Source organism: Pseudophryne corroboree, chromosome 9 (genome assembly GCF_028390025.1).
Source record: "Pseudophryne corroboree isolate aPseCor3 chromosome 9, aPseCor3.hap2, whole genome shotgun sequence".
NCBI classification, from domain to species: Eukaryota; Metazoa; Chordata; class Amphibia; order Anura; family Myobatrachidae; genus Pseudophryne; species Pseudophryne corroboree.
In genome coordinates, this window is record NC_086452.1 from 237,911,637 (window position 1) to 237,928,718 (window position 17,082).

General features: G+C 46.8%; 1 protein-coding gene across 2 annotated transcripts in view; it reads left to right on the forward strand.

Moving 5' to 3' along the window:
• The window catches only part of LOC134957937 (potassium channel subfamily T member 2), a 1,656,739-nt gene that overhangs the window by 959,954 nt on the left and 679,703 nt on the right, over positions 1-17,082 (forward strand). For both annotated transcript variants that reach the window (XM_063940188.1, XM_063940189.1), the window contains exon 8: positions 126-220. In XM_063940188.1, the coding sequence (XP_063796258.1) occupies positions 126-220 (95 nt within the window). The remainder of the gene's footprint in view (positions 1-125; positions 221-17,082) is intronic.

Sequence of the window (17,082 nt, forward strand, 5' to 3'; positions counted from 1 at the left end):
TTGTTTAACAATAAATTATTAAGTTGCTAATTACAGTGCAAATTACCAAGGTGCAGATTTTGCATTATTTTAAAATCTATTTAATTACAGAATAATAATATATTGCCTCTTTTGTCTTGTTTTAGAATGATCTCCACAGAGCAATACAACGAACACAGTCTGCAATGTTTAATCAAGTTCTAATTTTGATATCTACATTATTATGTCTTATCTTTACTTGGTAAGTCAATCTCATTTTAATTCTATATTTATGTTAAATACGTTTTTTGTACACATTGAAATCCTCCATTCTACATTGTTGAATATATTAATTGTATAATAATTAGGTTATTTTCTGATAAAAAACAAAACAAAAACAAAGCTTAAAATGATTTCTGCAATTTATGATTGCCATCACCTGTGGTGTAACACCTTTCTTATCAATTAACTAGCTCACCACAGGTGATGGCAATCATACATTACCAGGAAAGTCCAGGAACAGAGCATTTTCTCCCTCATGGAGAGGGTCAGGTAGGCAAGTATGCCTCTCCTGTGCGTCCTTCCTGGGTCTCCGACGGCAGCGGCATGTCTGTTAAATGAAGTGCTGGTTTGTGAGCTCACGAACCGGCACTTCATTTGACCGATACGCCGCTGCTGTCGGAGACACAGGAGAGGCTTGCTCCGTCCGTGTCCTTCCCAAAACACGTGGATGGGGGGGGGGGGGGGGGCAGGTTCCAAATCAGTTTGTCCTACAGTATGTAATGATGCTGCATCACTGTGTTCACAGTAGTGTCCATGTAACATCAGCTGCCAAAAATAAGATTTTACTCACCGGTAAATCTATTTCTCGTAGTCCGTAGTGGATGCTGGGAACTCCGAAAGGACCATGGGGAATAGCGGCTCCGCAGGAGACTGGGCACAACTAAAGAAAGCTTTTAGGTCACCTGGTGTGCACTGGCTCCTCCCACTATGACCCTCCTCCAAGCCTCAGTTAGGACACTGTGCCCGGACGAGCTGACATAATAAGGAAGGATTTTGAATCCCGGGTAAGACTCCTACCAGCCACACCAATCACACCGTATAACTCGTGATACTATACCCAGTTTAACAGTATGAAAACAACTGAGCCTCTCAACAGATGGCTCAACAATAACCCTTTAGTTAACAATAACTATGTACAAGTATTGCAGACAATCCGCACTTGGGATGGGCGCCCAGCATCCACTACGGACTACGAGAAATAGATTTACCGGTGAGTAAAATCTTATTTTCTCTGACGTCCTAGTGGATGCTGGGAACTCCGAAAGGACCATGGGGATTATACCAAAGCTCCCAAACGGGCGGTAGAGTGCGGATGACTCTGCAGCACTGAATGAGAGAATTCAAGGTCCTCCTCAGCCAGGGTATCAAATTTGTAGAATTTTGCAAACGTGTTTGCCCCTGACCAAGTAGCAGCTCGGCAAAGTTGTAAAGCCGAGACCCCTCGGGCAGCCGCCCAAGATGAGCCCACCTTCCTTGTGGAATGGGCTTTTACTGATTTAGGATGCGGCAGTCCAGCCGCAGAATGCGCCAGCTGAATTGTGCTACAAATCCAGCGAGCAATAGTCTGCTTAGAAGCAGGAGCACCCAGTTTGTTGGGTGCATACAGGATAAATAGCGAGTCAGTTTTCCTGACTCTAGCCATCCTGGAAACATAAATTTTCAAGGCCCTGACTACGTCCAGTAACTTGGAATCCTCCAAGTCCCTAGTAGCCGCAGGCACCACAATAGGTTGGTTCAAGTGAAAAGCTGATACCACCTTAGGGAGAAACTGGGGACGAGTCCTCAATTCCACCCTATCCATATGGAAAGTCAGATAAGGGCTTTTACATGACAAAGCTGCCAATTCTGACACACGCCTGACTGAAGCCAAGGCCAATAACATGACCACTTTCCACGTGAGATATTTTAGATCCACGGTTTTAAGTTGCTCAAACCAATGTGATTTTAAGAAACTCAACACCACGTTGAGATCCCATGGTGCCACTGGAGGCACAAACGGGGGCTGAATATGCAGCACTCCTTTCACAAACGTCTGAACTTCAGGTAGTGAAGCTAGTTCTTTCTGGAAGAAAATCGACAGAGCCGAGATCTGTACCTTAATGGAGCCTAATTTCCGGCCCATAGTCACTCCTGCTTGTAGGAAATGCAGAAATCGACCTAGTTGAAATTCCTCTGTTGGGGCCTTTTTGGCCTCACACCAAGCAACATACTTCCGCCATATGCGGTGATAATGCTTTGCAGTTACATCTTTCCTGGCTTTAATCAGCGTAGGAATGACTTCCTCCGGAATGCCCTTTTCCTTCAGGATCCGGCGTTCAACCGCCATGCCGTCAAACGCAGCCGCGGTAAGTCTTGGAACAGACAGGGCCCCTGCTGCAGCAGGTCCTGTCTGAGCGGTTGAGGCCATGGGTCCTCTGAGATCATCTCTTGAAGTTCCGGGTACCACGCTCGTCTTGGCCAATCCGGAACCACGAGTATTGTTCTTACTCCTCGTTTTCTTATTATTCTCAGTACCCTTGGTATGAGAGGCAGAGGAGGGAACACATAAACTGACTGGTACACCCACGGTGTCACTAGAGCGTCCACAGCTATCGCCTGAGGGTCCCTTGACCTGGCGCAATATCTCTCTAGTTTTTTGTTTAGGCGGGACACCATCATGTCCACCTGTGGCCGTTCCCATCGATTTACAATCAGCGTGAAGACTTCTGGATGAAGTCCCCACTCTCCCGGGTGGAGGTCGTGCCTGCTGAGAAAGTCTGCTTCCCAGTTGTCCACTCCCGGAATGAACACTGCTGACAGTGCTAGTACGTGATTTTCCGCCCATCGGAGAATCCTTGTGGCTTCTGCCATTGCCATCCTGCTTCTTGTGCCGCCCTGTCGATTTACATGGGCGACTGCCGTGATGTTGTCTGACTGGATCAGTACCGGCTGGTGTAGAAGCACGGATTTTGCCTGACTTAGGGCATTGTAAATGGCCCTTAGTTCCAGAATATTTATGTGTAGGGAAGTCTCCTGACTCGACCATAGTCCTTGGAAGTTTCTTCCCTGTGTGACTGCCCCCCAGCCTCGAAGGCTGGCATCCGTGGTCACCAGGACCCAGTCCTGTATGCCGAATCTGCGGCCCTCTAGAAGATGAGCACTCTGCAGCCACCACAGCAGAGACACCCTGGTTCTTGGAGACAGGGTTATTAGGCGATGCATCTGAAGATACGATCCGGACCATTGGTCCAACAGGTCCCACTGAAAGATTCTGGCATGGAACCTGCCGAAAGGAATTGCTTCGTAAGAAGCCACCATCTTTCCCAGGACCCGCGTGCAGTGATGCACCGATACCTGTTTTGGTTTCAGGAGGTCTCTGACTAGAGATGACAGCTCCTTGGCTTTCTCCTCCGGGAGAAACACTTTTTTCTGGACTGTATCCAGAATCATACCCAGAAACAGTAGACGTGTCGTCGGAACCAGCTGTGATTTTGGAATATTCAGAATCCAACCGTGCTGGTGTAGCACCTCCTGAGATAGTGCTACTCCCACCAACAACTGCTCCTTGGACCTCGCCTTTATTAGGAGATCGTCCAAGTACGGGATAATTAAAACTCCCTTTCTTCGAAGGAGTATCATCATTTCCGCCATTACCTTGGTAAACACCCTCGGTGCCGTGGAGAGTCCAAACGGCAGCGTCTGGAATTGGTAATGGCAATCCTGTACCACAAATCTGAGGTACTCCTGGTGAGGATAGTAAATGGGGACATGCAGGTAAGCATCCTTGATGTCCAGGGATACCATGTAATCCCCCTCGTCCAGGCTTACAATAACCGCCCTGAGCGATTCCATCTTGAACTTGGATTTTTTTATGTATGTGTTCAAGGATTTCAAATTTAAAATGGGTCTCACCGAACCGTCCGGTTTCGGTACCACAAACAGTGTGGAATAGTAACCCCATCCTTGTTGAAGTAGGGGCACCTTGATTATCACCTGCTGGGAATACAGCTTGTGAATTGCCGCTAGCACAGCCTCCCTGTCTGAAGGAGTAATCGGCAAGGCAGATTTTAGGAACCGGTGGGGTGGAGACGCCTCGAATTCCAGTTTGTACCCTTGAGATACTATTTGCAGGATCCAGGGATCCACCTGTGAGCGAGCCCACTGATCGCTGAAATTTTTGAGGCGGCCCCCCACCGTACCTGGCTCCGCCTGTGGAGCCCCACCGTCATGCGGCGGACTTGGAAGAAGCGGGGGAGGACTTTTGCTCCTGGGAACCTGCTGTTTGTTGCAGCCTTTTTCCCCTACCTCTGCCTCTGGACAGAAAGGACCCGCCTTTTCCACGCCTGTTTTTCTGAGTCCGAAAGGACTGTACCTGATAAAACGGTGCCTTTTTAGGCTGTGAGGGAACATGGGGTAAAAATGCTGACTTCCCAGCAGTTGCTGTGGAAACTAGGTCCGAGAGACCATCCCCAAATAACTCCTCACCCTTATAAGGCAAAACTTCCATGTGCCTTTTTGAATCTGCATCCCCTGTCCACTGGCGAGTCCATAAGCCTCTCCTAGCAGAAATGGACAATGCACTTATTTTAGATGCCAGCCGGCAGATCTCCCTCTGTGCATCTCTCATGTATAAGACTGAGTCTTTTATATGCTCTATGGTTAGCAGAATAGTGTCCCTGTCTAGGGTGTCAATCTGACAGGGAATCTGACCACGCAGCGGCAGCACTGCACATCCATGCTGACGCAATAGCTGGTCTAATTATAATGCCTGAGTGTGTATATACAGACTTCAGGATCGCCTCCTGCTTTCTATCAGCAGGTTCCTTGAGGGCGGCCGTATCCGGAGACGGTAGTGCCACCTTTTTAGACAAACGTGTGAGCGCTTTATCCACCCTAGGGGGTGTCTCCCAATGTGACCTATCCTCTGGCGGGAAAGGGAACGCCATTTGTAACTTCTTAGAGATTACCAATCTTTTATCAGGGAAAGCCCACGCTTCTTCACACACTTCATTTAATTCTTCTGATGGGGGAAAAACTACGGGTAGTTTTTTCTCCCCAAACATAATACCCTTTTTAGTGGTACCTGGGTTTATATCAGAAATTTGTAACACATCTTTCATTGCTTCAATCATGCAACGAATGGCCTTAGTGGACATTAGACTAGACTCATCGTCGTCGACACTGGTGTCAGTATCCGTGTCGACATCCGCGTCTGCCATCTGAGGTAGCAGTCGTTTTAGAGCCCCCGATGGCCTTTGAGATGCCTGGACAGGCACGAGCTGAGAAGCCGGCTGTCCCGCATTTGGCATGTCGTCAAATTTTTTGTGTAAGGAGTCGACACGTGCACGCAATTCCTTCCATAAGTCCATCCACTCAGGTGTCTGCCCCGCAGGGGGTGACATCCCTTCTATAGGCATCTGCTCCACCTCCACATCATTATCCTCATCAAACATGTCGACACAGCCGTACCGACACACCGCACACACACAGGGAATGCTCTAACAGAGGACAGGACCCACAAAAGCCCTTTGGGGAGACAGAGTGAGAGTATGCCAGCACACACCAGAGCGCTATATAATGCAGGGACTAACTGAATTATGTCCCCTATAGCTGCTGTTATATATACTGCGACTAAATTTAGTGCCCCCCCTCTCTTTTTTACCCTTTTCTGTAGTGTAGACTGCAGGGGAGAGCCAGGGAGCTTCCTTCCAGCGGAGCTGTGAGGGAGAAATGGCGCCAGTGTGCTGAAGGAGATAGCTCTGCCCCTTTTTCGTGGACTATTCTCCCACTTTTTTATGGATTCTGGCAGGGGTAATTATCACATATATAGCCTCTGGGGCTATATATTGTGGTATTTTTGCCAGCCAAGGTGTTTTTATTGCTGCTCAGGGCGCCCCCCCCCTAGCGCCCTGCACCCTCAGTGACCGGAGTGTGAAGTGTGTATGAGGAGCAATGGCGCACAGCTGCAGTGCTGTGCGCTACCTTGGTGAAGACTGATGTCTTCTGCCGCCGATTTTCCGGACCTCTTCTTGCTTCTGGCTCTGTAAGGGGGACGGCGGCGCGGCTCCGGGACCGAACACCAAGGCCAATTCCATGCGGTCGATCCCTCTGGAGCTAATGGTGTCCAGTAGCCTAAGAAGCCCAAGCTAGCTGCAAGCAGGTAGGTTCGCTTCTTCTCCCCTTAGTCCCTCGCTGCAGTGAGCCTGTTGCCAGCAGGTCTCACTGTAAAATAAAAAACCTAATTATATACTTTCTTTTTAGAAGCTCAGGAGAGCCCCTAGTGTGCATCCAACCTCGGCCGGGCACAAAATCTAACTGAGGCTTGGAGGAGGGTCATAGTGGGAGGAGCCAGTGCACACCAGGTGACCTAAAAGCTTTCTTTAGTTGTGCCCAGTCTCCTGCGGAGCCGCTATTCCCCATGGTCCTTTCGGAGTTCCCAGCATCCACTAGGACGTCAGAGAAATGTACGATGCTGCCATTTAGGGATGATGCACTTCTCCTTGGAATGCACCAATGTAAGTTAACCCCCCTGTTATAGAGGGGAACACGGCCACTCAGACCTGGTGCTACCTCTGTAATAATATCCCTATGGACTGCGATGTTGAATGTAACACACCTATAGAGGCTTCTGGGAAGAATGACCTCTGACATCACCTTATACTGTCATATACAGTACATTTTATGCAAATATAACTAATTAACCTGTAATAATAGATCCCATGACAGACACAGCAATGTTTTCCCTGTCATCAAACAAAGCAGTCACTGGCAGGCTGGAAACCAGTGGCTATACGATGGTCTATAATCACAGAACATTCATTCTCCATTATACATAGTACACATGCATTGCCCGGGTAATGCCACCATATGCAGTGACCCCGGGTGGCAGTACAGTACTGAGCCTGGCTGGGCTGTCTGTATGGCTCTATCACCGTAAGTGCCAGCTCTGCTCTAACAGGGTAATCCTGTAGACATGGCCCTCAGGGGTCACTTTGCGCTAATGAGAAATGCCGGACAGGTTTGTCTGGATGCAGGAACAGATCCTACTCTGATCGAGGTGCTGGGTGGTATCCGGGGTAGTGCTGTCATTACTGTGCTACAACTACAGACAACAGAAGGAATCGGCCCAATGCCCACTGTACACAAGCTGGCAGCAATCTCCTGCAGAAGCATGGAGGGTAGTCTACTATGTGGGTAAGGGCTTACAGTACTATACGCACAGCAGAGGGGGGGTGTACCTGGAACTGGGGGTGGCATATTTTACACTGGTAGTATGTGTGTAGCTGGCACTGGGGGGCATATGGGGTTCTTGGGGCATATGTGTATCTTGCACTGTGGGGGAATATCTGGCACTGTGGGGGAATATATGGCACTAGGGGCATATGTGGCACTGGGAGTACAGGCCTAGCAACAAGCATTACCCCCTGGATACAAGAACAACACCCAGCTCATGAAATCCCTGGCAACAAGCATTACCCCCTAGCAACGAGCATAACACCCAGTGCATGAAACCCCTGGCAACGAGTATTACCACCTGACAACAAGCTTGAAACCCAGCACATGATACCTCTGGCAACAAGCATTACACCTACAGCATGGAACCCCTGGCAATGAGCATGACACCCTGAGCATGAAAACCCCTGGCATCGTGCAGGAACCAAGAGCATGAAACCCCTGGCAATGAGCAGGCAATTTAAAAGTAATTAGAAGCCTTACTGTAGGACTTAATGTGTAATGGGCATTGCGGTGTGTGGCATAATGTATCACGGACATTGCAGTGTGTGTCATAATGTGTCACAGGCATTACGGTGTGTAGTATACTATATCATGGGCATTGTGGTATGTGGTATAATGTCTTAGGGGCATTGCAGTGTGTGGTATAATGTATAACGGGCATTGCAGTGTGTGGCATAGGGTATAACGGGCATTACGGTATGTGTCACAGGCATTACGGTGTGTGGTATACTATATCACGGGCATTGTGGTATAACGTCTCAGGGGCATTGCAATGTGTGGCGTAATGTATAGCGGGCATTGCAGTGTGTGGCATAGGGTATAACGGGCATTGTGGTAGGTGTCACAGGCATTATGGTTTGTGGTATACTATATCATGGGCATTGTGGTATGTGGTATAATGTCTCAGGGTCATTGCAGTGTGTTGTATAATGTTTCACAGACATTGCAGTGTGTGGCATAATGTATCACGGACATTGTGGTGTGTGTCATAATGTGTCACAGGCATTGTATGTGCTATAATGTATCAGGGGCATTGCAGTGTGTAACATAATGTATAACGGGCATTGCGATGCGTGTCATAATGTGTCACAGGCATTACGGTGTGTGGTATGCTATATCACGGCCATTGTGGTATGTGGTATAATGTCTCAGGGGCATTGCAGTGTGTGGCATAATGTGTCAGGGGCATTATGGTGTGTGGCATATTGTGTCATGGGCATTATTGTGTGTGGCATAATGTCTAAGGGCCATTGCAGTATGTGGTATAATGTATAATGGACATTACTATAAGGAGGAAAAATTACAAATAATGCAAGGTGCATGAATCGGGATTATTTTTTTTTCCTGTGGTGGCCAACGTCTGGGCGTGCAGGTTGCAAAACTGGGGTATAAGATAGTCTTTTCCTGCAATGCCACTCCCATTGCAGCAAGGCCACGCCCATTTCAGCAAGGCCACGTCCCCTTTTTGCAGTGCGCACCGAAGGCGCTCTCAGATTCCTCACTTTACTAGTGGAAATTATTTGGGGGGGCACCAGAGAATATTTTGGCTTGGGGAGAAAAATTTCTAGTTATGCCACTGTATAAATCCTCACAGTACCTGTGCTCCAGAGAAATTGGCTAGCTAAATATCTGATTAAAATTCATGACTGAAATCATAAGATATAACATTCAGTATACTGTAGTATGATGAACAGAGATTGTCACATCATTATTTCCTTTAACTCTTTGTTTTATATATTTATTTATTTATTTGCATTACTATGTACTCATATGTGCCAAAATTGTCTAAACTGCTATAAAACATTTATCTGATATGAAGATTCTAGATTATCAGTTATATATATTGTAAATGTATTACTAGTATAGCAGGAACACATGGCTAATATTTGTTCCAATCAGGGCGGAATTCAGGCTGCATCGCAAACTCGATGCAACCGCAATTTCTTAGAAGCCCCCATTATGTGCACGCTCATGCGTAAGCAGTTAATGCAGTTGGCCTGCATTAAATGCGAACACCTCTGCCTGATTGACAGGCAGAGGCGTCCGCGGGGTGTGGTTGGTCGTTTTCAGGGTGGCACCATGTCGTTGCATGCAGTCGCTCCAATCAAAAAAATTGCAACGGGACTCCAGGCTGCACCAGGAGGAGGCTTCCATAGATTCTGTGACCATGCTCTAAATGCAGCCATGATCGCAGTTGGTGGGCAGCAGATAGCATGCTGGACGGTCTTGCCCTGCGATGGGCATCCCACAGCATGCGGTTGCAAGAGTAGCAGATTCTGCTAAGAAGTAGAATCTGCTACTCTTACTGAATAAGGTCCATTGCCTATAAATTGTCAAGGGGAAAGGGAGTTGTTTCTGATTAAATTAGTTCAAGAACATCAATTTTAAACTAATTCAACATGAGTTTCAACATAATGAAAGAAATAAAAAAACTTTAAAGCAAAATCAAACACAAAAATTGCATTTTTGGGGGGAGATTCAAATGTTTGAAAAGTCAGTTGGCAGTCTGTATTTTCCTATCTAATAGACAGTAAAAAACAGACACCCAAATGACTTTTCAAACATTTGAATTCCACCTTTTGACTTTCTCACTGCAATACAAGCTTTATACTTCAACCCTTCAGTGACTGTGGGGGTCACTCAGAGTTTATCGTAGCTGTGCTAAATTTAGCACAGCTATGATCATTAACTCAGACATGTGGGGGGACGCCCAGCACAGGATTAGTCCACCCCGCATGTCAGTGCCCCCCCCCCCTTCCCCGCAGAAGTGCAAAGGCATCGAGAGACTTCAAGTGCACTTTGTCCTTCAAGAGTATCTCCTTGCCAGCACAACTTTGGTGTGCTGACCGGGAGCTACTCTTCGCACCCCGGCCTGCAGCGGCTGCGTGTGACATCACGCAGTCGCTGCGGGTCACTTCCCGCACGGTACGGCCACGCCTGCATTGGCCAGACCGTGCCCACGAAACGGAGGCCAAATGCCGCCGTTTTGCCCCCTCCTTCCTATCGACCGTCTCTGCCTGTCAATCAGGCAGAGGCGATCATAGCGCAGTGATGGGCGACCATGTGCCGGCACACTGCGGCACCGGCGCATGCGCGGTTCTGACCCGATCGCTACGCTGCAAAAAACTGCAGCGTGCGATCGGGTCAGAATGACCCCCCGTATCTGTTAATGGACTTCCTTTACTGCCATTTAATTTGCACAATGGGACTAGGCAAGGCTTTCCTCTTTCATCTTTACTCTATGTGTTAAGCATTGAACCCCTAGCTGCTAAGATGCAAGGTAATCCCAATATTAAGGGTATCCCGATTTCGGACTCAGAATATACCATAAATTATCATTGTTTGCGGATGATGTGCTGTCAACCTTGTGCTTTCCTCTCCTGCATGGAGTACATTCACTGTCAAAATGAATATTCTACCCAGGCTGCTCTATTTATTCCAGGCAATTCCTGTTACTGTACCAACAACATTCCTCCACACTATACAATCACTGTCTGGCAACTTTATATGGCAGCGTAGAAAGCCCAGCAACTATAGAAATTGTCTGGCTAAATCCACATCTAGCAGTGGTCTAGTCCTCCCTATCCTTTGAAAGATACTATAATACTGTACCATACAGCTGAGTCATATCACGTTCTGGCATGTGGACCTGGGAGATACTGTAAATTGGTGTATATTGAAAGTAATTTGATTAAAGATCAACGAGTGCGATTTCTTCCTTGGCCTCCTCCTCACTTGAGACCAGCTTCAGTACATGTGTTATGGCAATTTTGAGCGTTTGGGACAACTTGAACAAACATCTAGATCTGGGTCCTTACTTCTCCCTTCTAACCTCTCTTGCAAAATCCACTTTTCCCACTGCATAGTTTAGGTCCATATACAGTATGCATCCATGGGTTGCAGAAGGGATCACTATGGTGCAACATATCACTGGTGACTATGCACCCTGGACTTTTGACAAATTAATCGTGAAGTATGGGTTACAGGCTAAACATCAATTTAAATACTTGCAGATTATTAGCTTTATTCATTAACTTAGTAAGTCATCGACACTTCGAGAACACCCCCTTTGATCGCCTCTGTACATATGACCCAAGTTGTAGGGGTACTTTCTCTATCTTATACTCATTGCTAGAAAATCCATCCACTGCAGACACAGAGTCCTTCAAAGTGGCATGGGAGAAAGATTTAGGGAAGAGTCTGGATGATCAGACATCCATCAAAGAGTAGCTAAGATGTTTATTAGAAAGTGTGGTTGCTGTTCTAGGTTGCTGTCCTGTGATGTCCTGTGCTGTTAGGGGTGCTGCTGTCCTGTGCTGCATAGGGGTGCTGTTCTAGGGTGCTGTCATGTGCTGTTTGGGGTGCTGTACAGGGGTGCTCTATAGGGATGCTACAGACCTGTGCTGTACAGGGATGCTGTCCTGTGTGCTGTAAAAATAAAAAGTGATGTGGCCCTGTCCTGTGTGCTGTAAAAATAAAAAGGAGCTGTAAAAATAAAGGGGCATTGTTGAGAGAGCTGTAAAAATAAAGGTGTGCTGTACAAATAAAGGGGCACTGTTCTATGTGTTGTAAAAAATAAAGTAGTTCTATAAAAATAAAGGGGCACTGTTCTATGTGTTGTAAAAATAAAGTAGTGCTATAAAATAAAGGGACACTGTTCTGTGTGCTGTAAAAATAAAGGGGTGCTGTAAAAATGAAGGGGCACTGTTCTGTGTGCTGTAAAAATAAAGGGGTGCTGTGGCCCTGTCCTGTGTGCTGTAAAAATAAAAGTAGAACTGTTCTTTGTCCTGTAAAAATAAAGGGACACTGTTCTGTGTGTTGTAAAAATAAAGGGGCACTGTTCTGTGTGCTGTAAAAACAAAGGGGAGCTGTGGCACTTTCCTGTGTGCTGTAAAATAAAGAAGCACTGCTCCGTGAGCTGTAAATATAAAGGGGTGCTGTGGCCCTGTCCTGTGTGCTGTAAAAATAAAAGGGCTCTGTTCTGTGTGCTGTAAAAAAAAAAAGGTTGCTGTAAAAAAATGGCACTGTTCTGTGTGATGTAAAAATAAAGGGGCGCTGTGGCCCTGTCCTGTATGCTGTAAAAATAAAGGGGCACTGTTCTGTGTGCTGTAAAAATAATTGTGCACTGTTCTGGGTGCTGTAGAAATAAAGGGGTACTGTTCTGTGTGCTGTAAAAAGAAAGGGGTACTGTGGCCCTTTCCTGTGTGTTGTAAAAACAAAGATACACTGTTCTGTGTGTTGTAAAAATAAAGAGTCGCTATTCTGTTTGCTGTAAAAATAAAGGGACACTGTCCTGTGTATTATAAAAATAAAGGGGCACTGTTCTGTGGGGGTCATTCTGAGTTGATCACTGACTAGCAGTTTTTAGCAACCATGCAAATGCATTTGCGCCACCTACAGGGGAGTGTATTTTAGCTTTGCAGAAGTGCAAATGTTTGTGCAGCAGAGCACCTGCAAAATCTTTTTGTGCAAAACAAGGCCAGCCCTGTAGTTACTCTTCGTGTGTGTTGATTCTAATGATGGAGGGATGGCTTTTGACGTCACACACCCGCCCAGCGAACGCCCAGCCATGCCTGCTTTTTTTTCTTCCACACCTGCGTTTTTCTAAGCACTCCCTGAAAACGGTCAGTTTACACCCAGAAACGCCCACTTCATGCCAATCTTCCTGCGTTCGGCCGTGCAACAAGAAAGTTCGTTAGACTCTGTGGAAACCCACGATGCTCATTGTACCTGTACGACGTGCCTATGCATTGCGGTGCATACGTATGCGTAGAAAAGCCGATTTTTAGCCTGATCGCTGTGCTGCGAACAACGGCAGCTAGTGATCAACTCGGAATGACCCCCTGTGTGCTTTAGAAATAAAGGGGCACTGTGGCCATATCCTGTGTACCATAAAAATAAAGGGGCACTGTTCTGTGAATTGTAAAAATAAAGTGGCACTGTTCTGTGTGCTATAAAAATAAAGGGGCACCATGGCCCTGTTCTGTGTTCTGTAAAAATAAAGGGGCACTGTTCTGTGTGCTGCAAAAATAAAGGGGCACTGTTCTGTGTGCTATAAAAATAAAGGGGCACCATGGCCCTGTTCTGTGTTCTGTAAAAACAAAGGGGCACTGTTCTGTGTGCTGTAAAAATAAAGGGGTGCTGTGTCCCTGTCCTGTGTGCTGTAAAACTAAAGGGGCACTGTTCTGTGTGCTGTAAAAATAAAGGCGCGCTGTTCTGTGTGCTGTAAAAATAAAGGGACACTGGGGGTAATTCAGAGTTGATCACAACAGCAAATTTGTTAGCTGTTGGGCAAAACCATGGGGGTCATTACAAGTTGATCGCACGTTGCCGATTTTTGCTGCGCTGTGATCAGGTCTCTACTGCGCATGCGTATGCACTGAAATGCGCACGCGTGTTGTACGGGTACAATGCGGATCATATCTGAGCGTTAGATTTAACAAAGAATCCATACGCACAGCCGATCGCAAAGAGATTGACAGTAAAAGGGCATTTATGGGTGTCAACTGACCATTTTCTGGGAGTGGTAGGGAAAAGCAGGTGTGTCCTGGCATTTGGAGGGCGGTTGTGTGACGTCAGTTCCGGCACCAAATAGACTGAAGTGATCACAAGGGCTGAGTAAGTTCAGACCTACTCTGAAACTGCACAAAATGTTTTTGTAGAGCTTGGCTGCACAAGCGTTCGCACACTTGCAAAGTGAAAATACACTCCCCTGTGGGCGGCGACTATGAGTTTGCACGGCTGCAAAAAGTAGCTAGCAAGCGATCAACTCGGAATGAGGGCCGATATGCACTGCAGGTTTGGCAGATATAACATTTGCAGAGAGAGTTAGATTTGGGTGGGTTATATTGTTTCTGTGCAGGGTAAATACTAGAGATGTGCACCGGAAATTTTTCGTGTTTTGTGTTTTGGTTTTGGATTCGGTTCCACGGCCGTGTTTTGGATTCGGACGAGTTTTGCCAAAACCTCCCTGAAAATTTTTTGTCGGATTCGGGTGTGTTTTGGATTCGGGTGTTTTTTTTTCAAAAAACCCTCAAAAATAGCTTAAATCATAGAATTTGGGGGTAATTTTGATCCTATAGTATTATTAACTTCAATAACCATAATTTTCACACATTTCCAGTTTATTCTGAACACCTCACTCTATTATTTTTTGTCCTAAAATTTGCACCGAGGTCACTGGATGACTAAGCTAAGTGACCCAAGTGGGCGGCACAAACACCTGGCCCATCTAGGGGTGGCACTGTAGTGTCAGACAGGATGGCACTTTAAAAAATTGGCCCCAAACATCACATGATGCAAAGATAAATAAAAAAAGAGGTGCAAGATGGAATTGTCCTTGGGCCCTCCCACCCACCCTTATGTTGTATAAACAGGACATGCACACTTTAACAAACCCATCATTTCAGCCACAGGGTCTGCCACACGACTGTGGCTGAAATGAATGGTTGGTTTGGGCCCCCACCAAAAAAAAAGAAGCAATCAATCTCTCCTTGCTCAAACTGGCTCTACAGAGGCAAGATGTCGACCTCATCATCATCCTCCGATTCCTCACCCCTTTCACTGTGTACATCCCCCTCCTCACAGAGTATTAATTCGTCCCCACTGGAATCCACCATCTCAGGTCCCTGTGTACTTTCTGGAGGCAATTGATGATGAATGTCTTTACGGAGAAATTGATTATAATTCATTTTGATGAACATCATCTTCTCCACATTTTGTGGAAGTAACCTTGTACACCGATCGCTTACAAGGTGACCGGCTGCATTAAACACTCTTTCGGAGTACACATTGGAGGGGGAACAACTTAGGTAAAATAAAGCCAGTTTGTGCAAGGGCCTCCAAATTGCCTCTTTTTCTTGCCAGTATACGTACGGACTGTCTGACGTGTCTACTTGGAGGCTGTCACTTATATAATCCTCCACCATTCTTTCAATGGTGACAGAATCAGATGCAGTGACAGTAGACGACATGTCAGTAATCGTTGTCTTCAGTCTGGACCAGATGTCAGCACTCGCTCCAGACTGCCCTGCATCACCGCCAGTTTTGTGGGCTCGGAATTCTTAGCCTTTTCCTCGCAGCCCCAGTTGCGGGAGAATGTGAAGGAGGAGCTGTTGATGGGTCACGTTCCTCTTGAGTTGACAAGTGTCTCACTAGCAGTCTTTAAACCTCTGTAGACTTGTGTCTGCCGGAAAGAGAGATACAACGTAGGCTTTAAATCTAGGATCGAGCATGTTGGCCAAAATGTAGTGCTCTGATTTCAACAGATTGAGCACCCGTGAATCCTGGTTAAGTGAATTAAAGGCTCCATCCACAAGTCCCACATGCCTAGTGGAATCGCTCTGTTTTAGCTCCTCCTTCAATCTCTCCAGCTGCTTCTGCAAAAGCCTGATGAGGGGAATGACCTGACTTAGGCTGACAGTGTCTGAACTGACTTCACGTGTGGCAAGTTCAAAGGGTTGCAGAACCTTGCACAACATTGAAATCATTCTCCACTGCGCTTGAGTCAGGTGCATTCCCCCTCCTTTGCCTTTATCGTAGGCAGATGAATGGCTTGAATGGCCTTTTGCTGCTCCTCCATCCTCTGAAGCATATAGAGTGTTGAATTCCACCTCGTTACCACCTCTTGCTTCAGATGATGGCGGGGCAGATTCAGGAGTGTTTGCTGGTGCTCCAGTCTTCGGCACGCGGTGGCTGAATGCCGAAAGTGGCCCGCAATTCTTTGGGCCACCGACAGCATCTCTTGCAAGCCCCTGTCCTTTTTTTAAAAAATTCTGCACCACCAAATTCAATGTATGTGCAAAACATGGGACGTGCTGGAATTTGCCCACATGTAATGCACGCACAATATTGGTGCCGTTGTACGATGCTACAAATCCCCAGGAGAGTTCAATTGGGGTAAGCCAATCTGCAATGATGTTCCTCAGTTTCCGTAAGAAGTTGTCAGCTTTGTGCCTCTTATCGAAAGCGGTGATACACAGTGTAGCCTGCCTAGGAACGAGTTGGTGTTTGCGAGATGGTGCTACTGGTGCCACCGCTGCGGTTCTTGCTGCGGGAGGCAATACATCTACCCAGTGGGCTGTTACAGTCATATAGTCCTTAGTCTGCCCTACTCCACTTGTCCACATGTCCGTGGTTAAGTGGACATTGGGTACAACTGCATTTTTTAGGACACTGGTGAGTCTTTTTATGACTTCTGTGTACATTCTCGGTATCGCCTGCCTAGAGAAGTGGAACCTAGATGGTATTTGGTACCGGGGGGACACTACCTCAAAAAATTCTCTAAGTCCCTGTGAACTAACGCTGGATACCGGACGCACGTCTAACACCAACACAGCTGCCAAGGCCTGAGTTATCCGCTTTGCAACAGGATGACTGCTGTGATATTTCATCTTCCTCGCAAAGGACTGTTGGACAGTCAATTGCTTACTGGAAGTAGTACAAGTGGTATTCCGACTTCCCCTCTGGGATGATGATCGACTCCCAGCAGCAACAACAGCAGTGCCAGCAGCAGTAGGTGTTTCACTCATGGATCCATTATAGGAATCCCAGTCAGGAGAGGACTCGTCAGACTTGCCAGTGACATGGCCTGCAGGACTATTGGCGTTCCTGTCTAAGGAGGAAATTGACACTGAGGGAATTGGTGGTGTGGTTTGCACTGGGAGCTTGGGTACAAGAGGAAGAAGGGATCTAGTTGTCAGTGTACTGCTTCCGCTGTCACCCAAAGTTTTTGAACTTGTCAAAGATTTCTGATGAATGCGCTCAAGGTGACGTATAAGGGAGGATGTTCCTAGGTTGTTAACATCCTTACACCTACTTATTACAGCTTGACAAAGGCAACACACG